We start from the raw sequence: 17,413 nt of genomic DNA, 5'->3' as shown, positions 1-17,413 counted from the left end.
TTCAATCAGTCTGTCTGTCTGTCTGTTTATCTCTCTCAGTGGTTTTCAACTTTTTTCATGTCAAGGACCCCCAAAATGATATGTATTTGGCTGCAGACCCCCCCATCTCAAAAATATTGTGCCAGGGATTTTAAAAAAAAAGCAGATCTACAAGCTCAAGGCGCGGCACTTGGTGCCGTGCTATGAGCTTGTAGATCTGCTATTTTTGAATAGCCAAAGTATAAAATATGGTTTAAAGTGGTTAAAATGATTGTGATGCTATATTAACATATTTTGCTGGGGACCCCCGGGGAACCCCTCTCAAGGACCAATGGTGGTCCCCGGACCACTGGTTGAGAAACACTGATCTATCTGATGGGGGGACACGCCCCTTACGCCATGGCCGTCAAGGAAAATTCAGTGGCTCTGGCTGAAGAGGGAATATCCCACATGCAGTGATGGAAAAAGTACTCACATTTCTTACTTAAGTAAAAGTATCAATACTGCATTGAAAAAATACTCTGTTACAAGAAAAAGTCCGGAATTAAAAATGTACAAAAGAATAGGTATCAAAATACACTTAAAAAGTACAAAAGTAGAAAGTACTCATTATGCAGAATATCCCGTTTCACAAGTTTTCAAATGCATAAAATGTATAAAAACCTCTTGAAAATAGCAGATCTACAAGCTCACAATGCGACGCGTTGTGAGCTTGTAGATCGGCTATTTTCAAATGGCCGAAATGTGTATATAGGGCTGAAGTGGTTAAAGTATGTTTTGTAATAATAATCAGAATCTACAAAGTAACTAGCAAGTAAAGTTTTAAAATAACTAGAGTAAAAGCACAATATTTGCCTCTGAGATGTAGTGGAGTAGTAGTAAAAGTACTGAAAATCGGAAATACTCCAGTAAAGTAAAAAAATACCACAAAATTGTACTTAAGAACAGTACTTGAGTAAATGTACTTGTAATGCACCGCTGAGCCTAATGGAGACGTCGTGGGTCCAGTCAGTGAAGTGGTGATGAAAGTATGTGAAGCCCAGTTGACAAGCTCAGTGACATGTCTGTCTGCCCCGGGCCTTCTCCACAGTGGAGTACAGCTTATAGGTCAGTGTTTAAAGTCTTCCATCATTAAGGTATGCATGCGGTCAGCTTGGCTCAGGGAGGAGGAGGAGGAGGAGGAGGACGGCCCAGCTGCCATATGCACGAGTCCCCACAGGCAACTTTGGGTTTTATATCACGTCCTGTATTCATCCATACGTACATACGTTAACCCTTTAAGACCGGGAAAGCATCTCTCGTATTAGATTTGAACCACTTCAACCGCTATCTTATACTTTGTCGATTAAAAAAATAGCAGATATACAAGCTCAGAGCGCGGCACCGTGCCGCACTACCAGCTTGTAGATCTGCTATTTTTCTTTTTTAATCATGACGATTTTTATATATATATATATATATATATATATGTGTGTGTGTGTGTGTTTTTCTTTGCTTCTGGGGAATCTACAAATGTGTTCTAAATCCTGTAAATTTATGTTGCTATAATCAGTGGTTCTCAAACTTTTTCATTACCCCAAAAATTATATAACCTGACGCTACCAGATCCAAACAGCTTGCTCCACACATTGTTTCAATACCGCCACCTCTGGCAGGGTCAGGTTAAAAATTATATGTATTTGGCTGCAAACCCCCATCTCAAAATATGTTGTTCCAGGTACCCCCCAGAAGCAAACATTTGAGTTAAAAAATGTTCGCTTTAAAAAACATATATATATTGAAAGATTTGCAAAAAATAAATCACAATTTTTCAAAAATAGCAGATCTACAAGCTCATAGTGCGGCACTTGGTGGCGCGCTATGAGCTTGTGGATCTGCTATTTTTGAGTAGCCAAAGTATAAAATAATGGTTAAGGTGGTTACACAGATGCGTTCCCGGTTTTAATGGATTAAATGGCATACAGTATATGTATGTTTTTACAGCTTTGTAGAATGCCTGATACTACAGACATGTATGTTTCTGTATTCTTAGCTGTGGTCACATCGTTTGGTGTCAAGTTTCCCAACTTGCACCGACACAACTTTGCTGGCTGCCACACAGGAGTTTAGGTTAAATCCATGTAAATGACAAAGCGTATGCACATTTATCTCCATGTCATTTCAACTTCCTTGAGCTGAGCTCAGAGTTAAGCTACCTTCATCAGATGATACAGTGATAGAAATATGCTCTGGCGGTAGTTTACAATGAGAGCTCAGCATTAACCACATGAACCCTAGGCATCCCTATTTTCCGAGGGACAAACATTAGGCAAAACTAGCATATCTACAGTAGCCAATATACATTATAGCCAAAATAATTTTTGGCAAGGAGATTTGGTGTAGATCATACATGGGCATACACGGCCAGGGGGCCACATGCGGCCCCCACCTTCACTTAATGCGGCCCGCAGGTTAATATCGGAATACTGATATATTATTGATTTCAGCTGTTACAATTCCAAACATGCAAACATGAACCGCTTTAATTACTTCATAAAGTTAACATAAGTATAACTACATGCATTTGAAATAAAATAAAAATGTAACTTTTCAGGATTCCAATTCAAAAATAGCAAAGAAATGCAGAACTACAAGCTCAAAATGCGTCGCAGATCTGCTATTTTTTGCTACTTTGTGTTTGACTTTGTGTTCGACAGTATATTATGCAATGTGGTCCTTCAGAGTGAGTGTGGAAATATAGTGGCCCTCTCCATCATCAAAGTTGCCCACCCCTGGTGTAGAGGGAAAGAAAAGGAGCGGGGGACCCCAGTCAACAAATGATGAGCAGTAGCCTATATACTGTACTTGTAGGGTTTTTACGTGGTTAAATAAGAGAGAATGGATACAAATGTAAGATAGTTGTCTCCATTCTGTGTTGACATAAACACTCAAAGTGCCAGCTCAGCTGCTGTGGTGCTGAGCTGCCAGAATGCTATACAGGAAATGGACATTGGAAGCACTAGAGCAGGGGTCTTCAACGTTTTCAGGCCAAGGACCCCCTACCTGAGAGAGAGATGAACCAGGGACCCCCTCTATATTGTATCAAATTGTGTTTCAGAATAACCTTTTTTTGTTACTTGGTCTGCTCTTTTTTCCCTCTACACCTATACCTCTTTGCCAAAAATAGCAGATCTACAACTGCGAGGCGTTGTGAGCTTGTGAGCTTGCTATTTTCTGCTAAGTTCTCCTCAGAAAAGGGATACTAGGGTTCAAGTGGTTAATGTAAAACAAAAAATCCTATCACACAAAGATTTGGTGGACCCCCTGTATTAACTCAGAGGACCCCCTACGGGTCCCGGACCCCCTGTTGAAGACGCCTGCACTAGAGCATAGAATGTAACACTGCCAGCCGTTGCCAGCACAATAAACTGGGTTATGTTGTGCTCCAAGTTCATAACCAATGCATCATTTCTGGTACTGCCGAATAACCAGTCGCCTGATTAGATGGCAAAATGGCAATGGAAGAGCTTTGAAGGATAGCCGTGTGCACATATCCAAAACCTCAGTAGGGCAGGAGCTGGATACGGGGGGAAAAAGTACATGAAAGGATAAGAAAACACTGGGATTTAAGCTCCCCTTATTTGTAACATTTTGAACCCGCAAAAAAGTCTTTTAATCCATTAAGACCGGGAACGCATCTGTGTGCAACCACTTTAATCATAATTTTATACTTTCGCTATTCAAAAATGATCTACAAGCTCATAGCGCGGCACTACAAGCTTGTAGATCTGCTATTTTAGAAAAATTGTGAAAATGTGTGCGAATCTTTGAATATATATATTTTTTAACATTTTTAACTCAAATGTTTTCTTCCGGGTGGTCCCTGGAACAACATAATTTGAGATAGGGGTCCGCGGACAATTTTGGGGGTCCTTGACATGAAAAAGATTGAGAAACACCCACATAGAAACCATAGGTTTTTAGTCTTTAGTATTTTTAGAATCGGCTTCAGGTCTCAATGGGTTAAGATGGCAATGAAAACCATTATTCATTGCCATCTTATTTCAAATTCCTTGAGCTGATGGTGGGTCCCCATCACTGGAGTTGAGAACCTGGTTTATACCTCTGTAGCACTACTATATCTCAGGATGGCTGAAGCTGCTGTCACCCATTGCATTGAATAACCATCGTTTTTAAGCCTATATCACAACGACTATGAGAAAGAAGCATGGAGGTCCGGGGGGGCTGTGTGTGGAGGGGAGACCTGCGGGGATGATGCCTCAGCAAGGCTTGGGTTCTCTGGCTTTCTCCAGGACCAGCCAGGATCTCCATTATAGAACAGAACCCTGAGAGAGGACCGCACTGTTCGCCTCCAACACAGCAGCAGCTGTCAGCCACGAGCACACGCGCAATCCGTCACGCCGGGGGGGTTGTGCCCTCCGTTTAGCATAAATCACAATATTCTCAAAACCAGTCAAAACAGAAAACCGTGTGATATATTGTCCTTCCCTCGGGCTAATTATTCAAAACAAAAAATAACACGCGGCGCCGTAACGCGCTACAGCAAGTTATTGATTTCGCGTCTTAACAAGAGTTAAGAGTCATGCCGGGCCAGACACGGATGCCCTGGGGATTCCCCACGCTGAGAAAATACTAGTTCTTTATTCAGAGGAAATTAGCAGAACAAATGTAAAAGACAGGAGGTAGAGAGGGGGGTGGGGGCGGAGCCAAAGTCGTGTTGGAAACACATCAATTGGAGGTCCCGGGTGAAAGACGACACTTTTGCTTTCTCACAGCGTGAAGGAGGCGACGTGGCCCTACTCAGAGGGTTAAAGACTCCCCTGTCTCCACAATGCAGACTTTATGAGCTGTGCGTGGGCTCCCCATCTCAGAGAAGGACCAGGCAACAACGGGAACAAGTGTGTGACTTGGGATGGGACGATATGTCACGATTATTGTGACCAAAATAATTGCGATTTACAATATTATCGCGATAATAAAAATATGCTTTAAAAATCTTAAAAAGTCACTTTTGTTAACCTGCTTGAAACCCAGCATCCCTAGTCTGGGGTGGAACATTTGCCAAAAATAGCTGATCTGCAAGCTCAGAACGCGTCGCAACGCGTCGATCTTAATCGATGTTAATTGCATGAGATTGGCTATTTTTGGATAAGAGATTTAGAGAGTGAAAAAAAAGACGTTCTTTACAGGTGTGTTTTACCAATTCTAGAGGGTTTTAGTGGTACCGGATATGCAGCTCTGCAAAGGTGAATTGATCCCAGTGTATGACGGAGGAAAATGTCATGATAAATTAAAATCCTGATTATCGATACGACTATTGTGTAAATTGATGGCAGGGGGAGAGTATGGCGCCCATGATTACATAGGCAATTGGCACTGGGTGAAAAAAACGGGTTTCAAAATCGTGGGATAATTTATTGATTTTCTTTAAATAAAAAAATAAAAAATAAAGGTGGGGAAGCAGCTTATAGTTTGTATGCAACACATTATCTGGAACAAACTCCCTAGAAAACTGCATGTCTGATGCCACTCTTATGTTAATCTGCTATTTTTGAATATAGAATGTTGGGCTCCCAGAAGGCCAGAATAGGGACGATATAGGGTTCAAGTGGCTTAAAACATTCATGTTCATATAAATTGTACAATACTACACACAGAATTATGTAGTAATGCTTCTTGCACTTCAGGTCTTCGAAAATGCAGGTCCACGATTACATGGCCAGAGCACTAACAAGCTGAATGACCATGGTGCTGCTTGTCCTCATTAATACAATTTATACATTTTACATGGCATTCTCCGGCAATGGAGGATGCTCAAATATCAAATCACTGTAACTGGTTAAATACTTTCTTTGTAGGTCTATTGTACTTAGCAATTTTTAAAAAAGGGCAAAATGAATTCAACTTCTCAACTCCACGATTGCCGCCATTACAAACAGTGGTGGAAAAAGTACTCACATTGTTTACTTAAGTAAAAGTATCAAGTAAAAGTCCCGTATTCAAAATGTAATTGAGTAAAAGCACAAAAGTATTGGTATCAAAATGTACTTAAAGTACCAAAAGTAGAAAGTACTCGTTATGCAGAATGTCCCATTTCACAAATTTGAAAATAGCAGATCTACAAGATCTGCTATGCCAGGGGTCCAGGGGACCCTTACATGTCTGTACAGTAACTCAGAGTAAAATGAACACGGATATGACAGTGTAGATCAGTGTCCCAGAGATGACAAATTTGATCATCAAATTGTGGTCTGTGGCTTAATGCATATCAAACTAGGGATCCCTGTAATTAAAACGGACGAGAACCACTGCTCTATAAAGCAATCGCAGTAACACTTGCTCATAAAGTACCCAGGATTAGCGCTTAATTTATGATTACTTAATACATTATTTAAGCGTTGATTAAGCGTTAATTAAGCATTAATTAAGCATTAATTCCTTGTAATTCATCATTAATTAACATCATTAGTTAATCATTAGTTAAGCAGAGTTACCTTATACATTATTTAAGCGTTAATTAAGTGTTAAAGGTAGGGTAAGTGATATTTTTGGGTTAAAACAAAAAGTATTTTGTTAAAAGGTTAAAGCACTATATTCTGATAGTAATCATTGCTATAGAGTGTTTGTTCAGTAACAGGAGTCTCCCCGTCTCTCCAGCTCTTTAATAAACAGAAAATAAATTTTCTGGTAGGTGTCAAAATCTCAGCCAATCAGGAGAAAGTACCCATTTTTTAGCTTCATTTTTTATAGTGTTCCAGTTCCAATTTTGTCTGCTCATTTCTTAGTGTCATCACTTCCAATTTCACTTGTTTAATCTATATCCTGATTGAGTTCTCTATCCTAATTGGATAAAATTGGAAATGAAACTGAAACGAAAATGCATTTTCTCTTTTATAAAGAGCTGGAGAGACAAGGAGACTCCTAATACTGAACAAACACTCTATAGCAATGAGTACTATCAGAATATAGAGCTATTTAACACTTATTTTAACCAAAGAAAATCACTTACCCTACCATTAATTAAGCATTAATTCATCATGAATTCCTTGTAATTCATCATTAATCAACATCATCAAATTAATCATTAGTTAAGCAAAGTTACTTAATACATGAATTAATGATGAATTACCAGGAATTCATGATGAATCAATGCTTAATTAATGCTTAAATAATGTATAAACTCATTCAGTGCCATTGACGTATAATCTGTCTGATTTTTCAATTGCCCAGAGCCGGATAATCCGTCCGTTTTTTGTTTTTTTTCTTCTTTTTTCTCTTCTTTTTCTCACACAGAACCCAAGATATCGTGATACAAAGATTTACTGCTCCATTCACTTCCTGGTTAACTTATTACCTAAAAAAGGCTGTTTATTTAATTAGCACTGAATGAGTTAAGTCATCATAAATGACGCGTTAATTACGGGGCAAGTGAGCAAGTGTTACCGCAATGGCTATACTGATGGTTTGTGATCTCCTGCAGCAGTCAGTGGGCAGGCAACAAGCAGCACACTGGAGGCTTGCTGACTGGGGTCTGTCGTCATACTGAGACAGGGTTGTGATCTCTCCGCCAGTCTGTGCCAGTTCAGCCATATATCAGAGCTCTCATCCCCCTTTTAACAAGTTGGCCTGTCCAACCAGGCTGGGGAATGCCTAAAACAGATGCAGCTGTCAGAGGAGAGGAGTGAGGAGGGAAAAGGCTTTGGCTGTGGCCTAGGTGCACTGGATTTAGTTAGGGGTTAGTTAGGATTAGAGAGAGCCTCAGTCTGGGTCTAAAGCCTGTGGGCCAGGCCGTGAAAGAGGCCAGCAGCCCATGGCGCTCTCCGACACGAGGCTTGATGCCAGGACCCTAAGAGCCACACAAGCTGGCCTCTCACCCCCCCCCTATGTGCTGCCACACTGGGGCCTTAGCACTGACAAGGAGCAGAGTTCTCCTGGGGTGTGATGACGGCCCATACAATTCTTCAGAGAGAGAGAGAGAGAGAGGACAGCACTATAACCCATTCAATCCGGGAACGCATCTGTGTCATTTTAAGATTTCTTTGACTATTCGAAAATAGCAGATCTACAAGCTCACGAGCTTGTAGATCTGCTATTTTTGAAAAGAAATTGTGAAGATCTTTGAATATTTGAATATATACATGTACATTTTTAACTTAAATCTTTGCTTCTGGTGGGGGTCCCTGGAAAAAAAAAACATTTGAGATGGGGGGTCCGCAGTCAAATACATATCATTTTGGGTGGTCCTTGACATGAAAAAGTTTGAGAACCACTGAAATATAGCAACATAGTAAAACATGGTAAAAAAAAAAAAAAAAAAAAAATCCCCAGAAGCGAAGATTTGAGTTTAAAAAAATCACTTTAAAAAAATATATATATTCAAAGATTTGCACACATTTTCACGATTCAAAAAAGAATATAGCAGATCTACAAGCTCGTAAGGCGGCCGCGCTATGAGCTTGTAGATCTGCTATTTTTGAATAGCCCAAAGTATAAAATAATGGTTATAGCTAAAGAAATCTAAAATGACACAGTACAGTATGTGTAGTCTTGGATTGAATGGGATAAGAGTTTACTGGCTAACTGTGTAAGCACAGACAGTTTTGTGTTGACGAGGCACATTTCAGTGCCAATACAAAATGAATTTCTTTACTGGAGGAGCTGTTTGTCCACAAAGCCTGCCAGAACATCCCACAACAAGCCATGTTTGGGGCCCCACCCATTCCCAGCAACACTGATGCAATGTTTGTGATAAATGCAGATGATTGTGTGCACTTTTCTAACTCAGAAGCACAGAGTTAAAATGTTCGCTTTAAAACATATATTCAAAGATGTGCACAGAATGTTCAAGATTTTACAAAACTAGCAGATCTGCAGATCTAAAAAAATATCGTTGCTGTCGGGTAGAAAACTATTTTCTCCATATTTTAACTTTTAGTTTTTTCCTAAATTAACGCCCTACTTTATCACACTACAGCATCACACAACAGCATCAAAAGTACCAGATCCGTGGCCCCGACCGCTGACCTTGCGGTCCGGGCACCTAGGCTGCGATGCAGCCTGACAGCGTGTCGCGGCTTCGAATCCCGATCCCGACGACCGTTGCGGCGCGTCACTCCCCGCCTCTCTCTCCCCATTTCCTGTCTATCTACTATATGCTTGGCCTGGTTCCAAACCATAGACCCCGCCCACACTCTGAGTGGACTGCCTCTTGGTCTGGTGTTCAAATGTGAGCCCAGGACTTTCTTCGATACCGTCCAGTACCGTCCAATGAGAGTCGGAGGTGGGGGTGTGTCTAACGACAAGCCAATCAGCGAATATCTGCTAAAACAAGCTGTGTGATGACGTCAGAATTATAATCCCCTCCCCCGTGTAATCGCCGACACGGCAGCCAATGTCAGACTGAAGCTCCACGCAGCTTCAGGCTGATAATCAGGCTACTATATACTATCAATAAAGGCGTAATAAGAAAGTACCAGATCCGCAAGCTCGAAACGCGATGCGATGCGTTTTGAGCTTGTAGATCTGCAACTTCTTGCTATTTTTGAATTTGAATCCTGGAAAGTAACAGTTTTGGACATATGGGGTTTCCACCCGACAGAGACGATAATGTCTATTACATGTTTACGTAATAACTGTCTCTTTAGGCTCTGCTTCATGAGGGGATTGTGCACTCACGGTACGTTTTAACAGCGGGCAACTCTGGGCGATGCCGGGCGACATCGCCCAAAAAGATAAAGAAAATCCATCTTTTGGACGATGTCGCCCGGCATCGCCCGGCATCGCCCGATCGCCGGCTCTCATAGACTTTCATTATATTTTTGGGCGACGTCGCCCAGTATTGCCCGCTGTTAAAACGCAGGGTCAGAGTGGAGTCTGTGTGACTGTGTCACGCTTGTGCAGATCTGTTCTGGAGCATCACAGGAACAGAGCCACAGAGCCACATCGCCACGTAAACCATTGTTAAAATGTTTTTTTCTCCTCGACGAGAGGGTCTTGAATGTACTAGGAGAATGTGCCTTAAAGGTGTGTGAAGATATTTGATATAATATAATTTATTTAATATTGTACAGTAAGAATCACAAAGGTTCAACACCAAGCTTGCATCAGTGTCCAACGAAAATATGGTCAAGCGAGACATTGCAGAAATATGTGTGAACCGCATGTACTGTATAGGTTTGGGCTAGTGCCCGACCGAATATATCCGTTTGGCCAATATACAGTATCAAGACATTATTTGACTTTCTTTTACAATATCTGTACCGGTAACTATGTGGTCCTGATTTTTAACCTCTTCAAAAATAGTACATCTACAAGTTCACAATGCACCACGACACGTTGTGAGCTTGTACATTGGCCTTTTTTCTTTCTATTTTTCATAGGGTTTAAGTGGTTAAATGAAATAAAGTTCAGTTTGTGTTAAATGTTGTGTTAAAAAGTTTAATGTCTTTTCATATTAAAATGTAATTTAAGCATTTTATCTATCAAAAGTTTTTTTGTGTTTAATTGTACACATTTGTTTGCTTAAGTTAAATGTTCTCAAATAGTTTTTTTCAAATTTATTTCAAGATTTAGCACTTTTTTTTTTTTACAAAATATCAGTCCATCAGTAAATCGGTCATCTAGGTCAGGAAGACTCTCCAAAATCTGGACTGGCATCGGACCCAGAAATCTGTCTCTAGTTTGGGCATTGGTGGCTTCTGAGGTCTGGGTCTTTTTTCACTTTCCATTAAATTGGTCGTGTTGAGTAGCGTTTTATATCTTCATTATCTGCTGAGCAGTCGGAGCAGACCCCGGCGGCTATTGAACCTGGAACAGTACAAATCCAGGCCAGATATGGTTTCAACCCTCTCCTGGGCCAGCCACTGCCAAGCAAGAAAAGTGTGTGGTCGGAGATCGCCCTTTAAAAACACACACACACCCTTCTCAAATGCACATCCTTGGCACAAAGAGAGAGAGATCGCAGCTCAATAGGAATTCCCACCATAAAGGGAGCTTTCTTTTCAAGCGTCCATCTGAAATGAGTAACCGCATTCAGGGTTCTCGGTGGATGTGATCCGGGTTTTCCTCCTTAACGCAAAAGGGCTGGCAGACGTGTGCCCAGGGCCCTGCCGCCGCAGTCACAGGAAAAGCTTTCACCTAAAACATGTGATTCTGGGGAAGGCCTCAGTCTTTCCACTGTTAACCCGTTGAGACCGGGAACGCATCTGTGTCATTTTTAGATTTCTTTGGCTATTCAAAAATAGCAGATCTACAAGCTCATAGACACCGATCTTGTAGATCTGCAATTTTTTTTTGCAAATCTTTGAAAATATATATACATTTTACACTCAAATCTTTGCTTCTGGGGGTCCCTGGAACAAAATATTTTGAGATGGGGAGGGGTGGTCCGTGGACAAATACATATCATTTTGGGGGTCCTTGACGTGAAAAAGTTTGAGAACTACTGATATTATAGCAACATAATTATTTTTTCTTTAAAAAAAAATGTTAGGATTTAGAAGACATTTGTAGAATCGCCAGAAGCAAAGATTTGAGTAAAACAAAAATCAAGATTTGCACAAATCTGCACTGTGGGACACTGATCAAGGCCAAGACACAGATAGGCAGGGTACAAGCCCAATGAAGGGTTTTTATTCAACCTCTTAGCTCAGAGAGCTCTTGTTATTACGTTATTTGGCAAACTTAAATCATAATAGGGAAATCAACATAAATTCCTCCCAGGTCTGGGGACATTTTCCATTCACATTCACATTTGGTGTTTAAAGCTCGATCCATCAGGTTGCCTATGAAAATAAAAGAGACATTCTTTTAGTTCTCAAATTCACACACAAAGTCATTTAACGGTGTAGGGAATTTACTGTGGGATCTCACTCACCGCCCGAAAGCACCTGTCCAGTCACCAGGAGAGCCAGTGGAGAATGAGGCAGAGTGGCTGCGCTTTTAAATGTTTGTGGGCCACACCTAACTGGCCAGCGCAGGTGTGCGGAGTTGGGGCTGATTCATGATGAGGACAGGTAGGTACCGCCCCTCTATGACGTGTCCCAGGCTGCGCTGCTGTCTGTCTGGCCTCTCTCTGCCTCTCTCCCACTGCTTCTCCCTGGTGAGGTGCTTACCTGTCGGGCGGCGCCCTAGTGAGACTCCACATATCCCCCCCCTAAGCCCACCGCCTGTGCCGGGGGCTTCATTTCCTTCCTCCTCATACATCCTGGACAGGGCGTCTGCGTGCGGGATGTCCTTTCCAGGCCGGTGCTCCACCCTAAAGTTGTAGTCCTGGAGTTCCAAGAACCAGCGCGTCACCCTCGCGTTCCTGTCCTTGTTTGTCGCCATCCACTTCAATGGTGCGTGATCTGTAATGAGAGTGAAAGTGCGTCCCCATAGATAGTAGCGGAGGTGGTGTATGGCCCACTTCACCGCCAAACACTCTTTTTCAACTGTTGCATAGTTTTTCTCGTGGTCTAACAGCTTCCTGCTCACATACGTCACTGGGTGTTCCTCGCCATCGATGACCTGGGCGAGGACCGCTCCAAGCCCGGTGCCGGACGCGTCCGTGTGCAGGAGGAACGGCTGGCTGAAGTCGGGGGCCTTTAACACCGGCTCCTCACAGAGTGCGCTCTTCAGCCGCTGAAACGCCGTCTCCGTTTCGTCCGTCCAGGTTACGTGGTGCGGTAGTTTCTGCCTGGTTAACTCATACAGCGGGGCTGCAACAGTAGAGTAATTGTTAATAAACTTCTGATAATATGATATTAGTCCGAGAAACGACTTTACTTGTTTTTTCGTAGTGGGACGGGGCCAGTCCCGAACGCGCTCCACCTTGCGCGTCTGTGGCTTCACACAGCCCCGGCCAATCGTGTAGCCGAGGTAGTCGGTCTCGGTCAGCCCGAGACGGCACTTCTTGGCGTTGGCGGTCAGCCCGGCGCGTCTGAGGGCCTCGATTACTGCGTCTAGGTGCTGTAGGTGTCGGCCCCAGTCGCAGCTGTGTACGACGATGTCGTCCAGGTAGGCTGCGGCGTAGGCGCGGTGCGGCCGCAGGATTCGGTCCATGAGCCGCTGGAACGTGGCGGGGGCCCCGTGTACGCCGAACGGCAGCACCGTGTACTGGTAGAGGCCCTCGGGTGTGGAGAAGGCCGTCTTTGCTTTGGCCCGGTCCGTCAGTGGTACCTGCCAGTACCCCTTGGTCAGGTCGAGGGTGCTGACGAACCGGGCCGGGCCGAGGCGCTCGATGAGCTCGTCGACGCGCGGCATCGGATAGGCGTCGAACGTGGAAACGTCATTCAGCTTCCTGAAATCGTTGCAGAACCGCAGGGAGCCGTCTGGCTTGGGGACGATAACAATGGGGCTGGACCAGGGGCTGTACGACTCCTCGATGACGCCGAGCTCCAACATCTTGGCCACCTCTTCTTTAATCGCCACCCGTCTAGCTTCTGGAATCCGGTAGGGCCGTTGGCGCACCACTTTCCCTGGCGTGGTGCGTATGTCATGCCGTATGGCGTTCGTCCGTCCAGGCAGGTCGGAGAACACGTCTCGGCTCCGTCCCAGCAGCTCCTTGACGTCCTGGCTCTGCGCGGGGGAGAGGTCCTCTCCGAGGGGAACCGGGGGCAGGCTCGGCGGGGCGGACGTGGCGAGTAGGGCGGGTAGGGACAGCGGCGGCGTGGCGTTCCATTTCTTCAATATGTTGATGTGGTATATCTGGTGGCCCTTCCTCCGGCCGGGCTGTGCCACCTTATAGTCGACGGGCCCCATCTTCTCGACCACCTCATACGGCCCTTGCCATTTGGCGAGGAATTTGCACTCGCTGCTGGGAACGAGGACCAACACCTTCTCCCCCACCTGGAGCTCACGGAGAGTGGCGCCCCGGTTGTACGTGCGCGCCTGGTCCCGCTGCGCCTGCTCCATATGCTCACGCACCAGGGGCCAGATCGCCTTGGCCCTGGCCTGGAGGCGCTCAATGTGGTCCACGACGCTGCGGTGGGGGGAGGGTTGACTCTCCCAGGTCTCCTTGGCGATGTCGAGCAACCCACGGGGTCTCCTGCCGTACACCAGTTCGAAGGGGGAGAACCCCGTGGACGCCTGCGGCACTTCCCTGATGGCAAACAGTACAAAAGGGATCAACTGGTCCCAGTCTTTCCCATCAACAGTGGTTAGTTTTTTCAACATTTTCTTTAGTGTCTGATTAAATCTCTCCACGAGACCGTCAGTCTGAGGGTGATATACAGAGGTGCGTATACGTTTCACTTTTAGCCATTTGTACAGCAGCGTCATAACCCTCGACATAAAACACGTGCCTTGATCAGTAAGGACCTCCTCGGCTATCCCCACCCGGCTAAACATCATCATAAGTTCGTGGGCCACGGCTTTGGCCGAGGCGGTCCGTAGGGGAATGGCCTCTGGATATCGAGTGGCATAATCAAGAATTACCAGAATGTAGCGGTGTCCGCGGCCGGACTTTGGCAGCGGGCCCACGATGTCCATGGCGAGACGTGAGAATGGCGTGCTGATGATGGGTAGCGGGACCAGTGGGTTGTGGAACGTGGGTCGGGGGGCGGACTTCTGACACTCCGGGCAGCCCTTGCAAAAATCTTCCACGGCCCGCTTAACACCGGGCCAGTAGAAGCGGGCTAGAATGCGCTCGTGTGTCTTTTTCACCCCCAGGTGAGCACCCAACTGGTGCGTGTGTGCTAGGTACAGGACTCGTGACACATATGATTTAGGCACAAGCAGTTGTTCTAACGTTTCCCCCCCCTCGTCTATCACTCCTCTATACAATAGTCCATTTTTAACAAGAAAGTACGGGGGCTTTAGTGTACTCACCCCGTCACATTTCTTCCCATCAATGGCGGCGACACTCTGACGCGCCATCTCCAGCGTGGGATCGCACCACTGGGCGGTGGCGTACTCCCCCCCCCTCGGGGTTTCGGGCGACTCGGGCCTGGGGAATTCGGCGAACGGGTCGGGGTCGCTCGCCGCAGTCGAGACGGCGCGGCCTGGCGGAGAATGGACCTCCTCTTCTCCTGCGCTCGCCTCCTCGTCGTCCGCTGCTGGGGCGCCTGGAGCCTCTTCTGGCGAGGCGCCGCTCTCGGAGCCGGGGGAGGTGGGCCGAAACGCCGGGCAGGCGTGTAGTGGAGCTGGGGGTCCGCTGCGCTCTGCGCGGCGGCGTCGTCGGTGGGGCGGCTTCTTTTGCAGGCCGGGCTTCCAGTACCGCTCGAATAGGACGCAGTCCACGCCGATCAACAGCGGCACGGGGAGGTTCGGCACCACCCCCGCTGGCACCACGGCGTCTCCCCGTGGTGTCTGGACCCGCAGCTGCGTCACCGGGTAGTGGCGGACGTCGCCGTGTACACACGACACGGGCACGGTGGCGGTGGAGAGGCGGCCTGCCAGGTCGGCGCGGACCAGGGTGACGGCGCTGCCCGAGTCGAGGAGCGCGTGGGCGTCAGCGCCGTCTATCTTCACCGGCAGTCGGGCGTGGCGTCGAGGTCCAGTACCGGTGTGCAGGCAGGGGCGAGCCGGGTCGGAGCTGGCGGCGGTCCCCATTGACACGTCGCGGTCTCGGTCGGGGCAGGACCAGGAAATGTGGTCGGCTTGGCCACATACATAGCAGCGTCTCTGCTGGGCGCCCCGGCCGGGGCCCTCGGCGACGGCCGCGTCGGTGCGGTTGGTGGACGGCGGTGGCGGCTGGGCCCTCCGGCGGTCACGGCTGGGTTTTTCGTCTGGCGCCGTCTTGGGTGCGTCAGCGCGCGTGGACCTCATCATCTCAACGCTGACTTGGTGATTTTCCAACAGAGCTACGAGGGCCTCCAGTGAGGTTGGGCTCACCTGCGAGGCGTAGCGGCGTGCGTCGGGCGGCAAGGATCGGATGCATCTGTCAATGACGATTCGGTCGATTATGGGTGGCTCTCCTCCACTCGTCAGCCAGCTGTGCGTGGTGCGTAACAGGCTCGCTATTTGGGGCCGAGGTGGCTGGGCCGGCTGGTAGGCCCAGTGGTGGAACCGCTGCGCCCGGGCGGGCAGGCTGTAGCCCTGGCTGGCCAATATCGCTTCTTTTAGCTTACGATAGTCTCTGGCATCTGCCATGGTCAGGTCGCGACAAACCCGCTGTGATTCGCCCGTCAGGAAAGGCGCCAGGAGCGAGGCCCACTCTGCTGCCGGCCATCTCTCCCTGGCTGCGGTCCGCTCGAATACCTCAAGATAAGCTTCTATGTCGTCGTCTGGTGACAATTTAGTGAGCACCTCCCGCGGTGCGCGAGTCGTAGAAACATCTCTGGAGATGCGGTCGATTAATTTTTGTACCGCTGCCTGTAAGTCAGTTTGGCTTTTCAGAAGCGCAGTTAAAGCGGTAGAGTGCTCCATGCTGTGGCTTCTTGACGTAGATCAGTGTTGCCCGTATTCTCCACCATATGTGGGACACTGATCAAGGCCAAGACACAGATAGGCAGGGTACAAGCCCAATGAAGGGTTTTTATTCAACCTCTTAGCTCAGAGAGCTCTTGTTATTACGTTATTTGGCAAACTTAAATCATAATAGGGAAATCAACATAAATTCCTCCCAGGTCTGGGGACATTTTCCATTCACATTCACATTTGGTGTTTAAAGCTCGATCCATCAGGTTGCCTATGAAAATAAAAGAGACATTCTTTTAGTTCTCAAATTCACACACAAAGTCATTTAACGGTGTAGGGAATTTACTGTGGGATCTCACTCACCGCCCGAAAGCACCTGTCCAGTCACCAGGAGAGCCAGTGGAGAATGAGGCAGAGTGGCTGCGCTTTTAAATGTTTGTGGGCCACACCTAACTGGCCAGCGCAGGTGTGCGGAGTTGGGGCTGATTCATGATGAGGACAGGTAGGTACCGCCCCTCTATGACGTGTCCCAGGCTGCGCTGCTGTCTGTCTGGCCTCTCTCTGCCTCTCTCCCACTGCTTCTCCCTGGTGAGGTGCTTACCTGTCGGGCGGCGCCCTAGTGAGACTCCACAGCACGATAAAAATAAATAGATAGCAGATCTACGAGCTCATAGCGCTCGTAGATTTGCAATTTTTGAATAGCCCAAATAAAATAATGGTTTAATATAGCAAGAAAAAAAAATCTAAAATGACCCAGTTTGTGTTCCCGGTCTTAATGGGTTAAAAGACGGCCGACTGTCCGACAGAAACCATTGCAAGTTTTTTTGTATCCATCGCTCAGATGGAGCTTGCGTTGGCATTGGCCTGGAGTTAGACAGGCTGAGTGATTACTTGTAGGTTGATGATTCTAGTGCCAGGCAGAAAGGTAAATTCCTGCCGTGGAGCTGACGACAGAAAGGTAGCAGGCCTCACATATTCACCCCAATAACACTGTTAGTGTGGGCACTGAAGAACTCGAGAAACACACCAACGCCCCCAAACTGCTTCAGGGCTACCACACTATAGGTCAGCGGTTCTCAAGAAGTGGTCCGGGGAC

At 46.5% G+C, this 17,413-nt stretch overlaps 2 protein-coding genes across 2 annotated transcripts in view; both read right to left on the bottom strand.

The window, feature by feature from the left end:
• The window catches only part of thsd4 (thrombospondin type 1 domain containing 4), a 122,097-nt gene that overhangs the window by 74,311 nt on the left and 30,373 nt on the right, over positions 1-17,413 (bottom strand). The gene's annotated exons all lie outside the window — the stretch shown is intronic.
• On the bottom strand, positions 11,562-16,345 carry LOC311033712 (uncharacterized protein). Its single transcript, XM_084041325.1, has 2 exons — positions 11,855-16,345; positions 11,562-11,762 (listed from the first exon to the last, which is right to left on the bottom strand). Exon 1 carries the CDS (start codon positions 16,324-16,326, stop codon positions 11,941-11,943), a length of 4,386 nt encoding a protein of 1,461 aa, XP_083897451.1. The 5' UTR covers positions 16,327-16,345; the 3' UTR covers positions 11,562-11,762; positions 11,855-11,940.

The sequence above is a fragment of the Gymnoscopelus microlampas genome, assembly GCF_963454915.1.
Source record: "Gymnoscopelus microlampas genome assembly, chromosome: 1".
Lineage (NCBI taxonomy): Eukaryota > Metazoa > Chordata > Actinopteri > Myctophiformes > Myctophidae > Gymnoscopelus > Gymnoscopelus microlampas.
The sequence above is the reverse complement of the archived record's forward strand: the minus strand, read 5'-3'. Positions and strand labels throughout refer to the sequence as shown.